Source organism: Calidris pugnax, unplaced genomic scaffold, assembly GCF_001431845.1.
Source record: "Calidris pugnax isolate Ruff unplaced genomic scaffold, ASM143184v1 scaffold27, whole genome shotgun sequence".
Lineage (NCBI taxonomy): Eukaryota > Metazoa > Chordata > Aves > Charadriiformes > Scolopacidae > Calidris > Calidris pugnax.
The window spans coordinates 660,306-660,550 of record NW_015090893.1 but is presented as its reverse complement, the minus strand read 5'-3'; the positions used below and the strand labels follow the sequence as shown (position 1 = coordinate 660,550).

At 71.0% G+C, this 245-nt stretch overlaps 1 protein-coding gene across 1 annotated transcript in view; it reads left to right on the top strand.

The window, feature by feature from the left end:
* Positions 1 to 81: 81 nt before the first annotated feature.
* Positions 82 to 245, top strand: part of NPM1 (nucleophosmin (nucleolar phosphoprotein B23, numatrin)) — a 13,754-nt gene continuing 13,590 nt past the window's right edge. The window contains exon 1 of the mRNA XM_014948253.1: positions 82 to 238. Within this exon, the coding sequence (XP_014803739.1) occupies positions 175 to 238 (64 nt within the window). The 5' untranslated portion in view covers positions 82 to 174. The remainder of the gene's footprint in view (positions 239 to 245) is intronic.

Sequence of the window (245 nt, the reverse complement as noted above, 5' to 3'; positions counted from 1 at the left end):
CGCGCGGCGGCGGGAGGGGAGGGGGGAGAGGAGGCGTGTCCGGGTCTCGTGGGTCTCGCGAGAGCGGGCGGGCTATATCTGGGGGGCGGCCAGACGCGGGGCTTCCTTTAGTGCGCGTCCGCCCGCCTCGCAGCATTGTATCGCGCCGCTCCCCCCTCCCCGCAGGCCCAGACGATGGAGGACAGCGCTATGGACATGGAGAGCATGGGGCCCCTGCGCCCACAGACCTTCCTCTTCGGTAACGA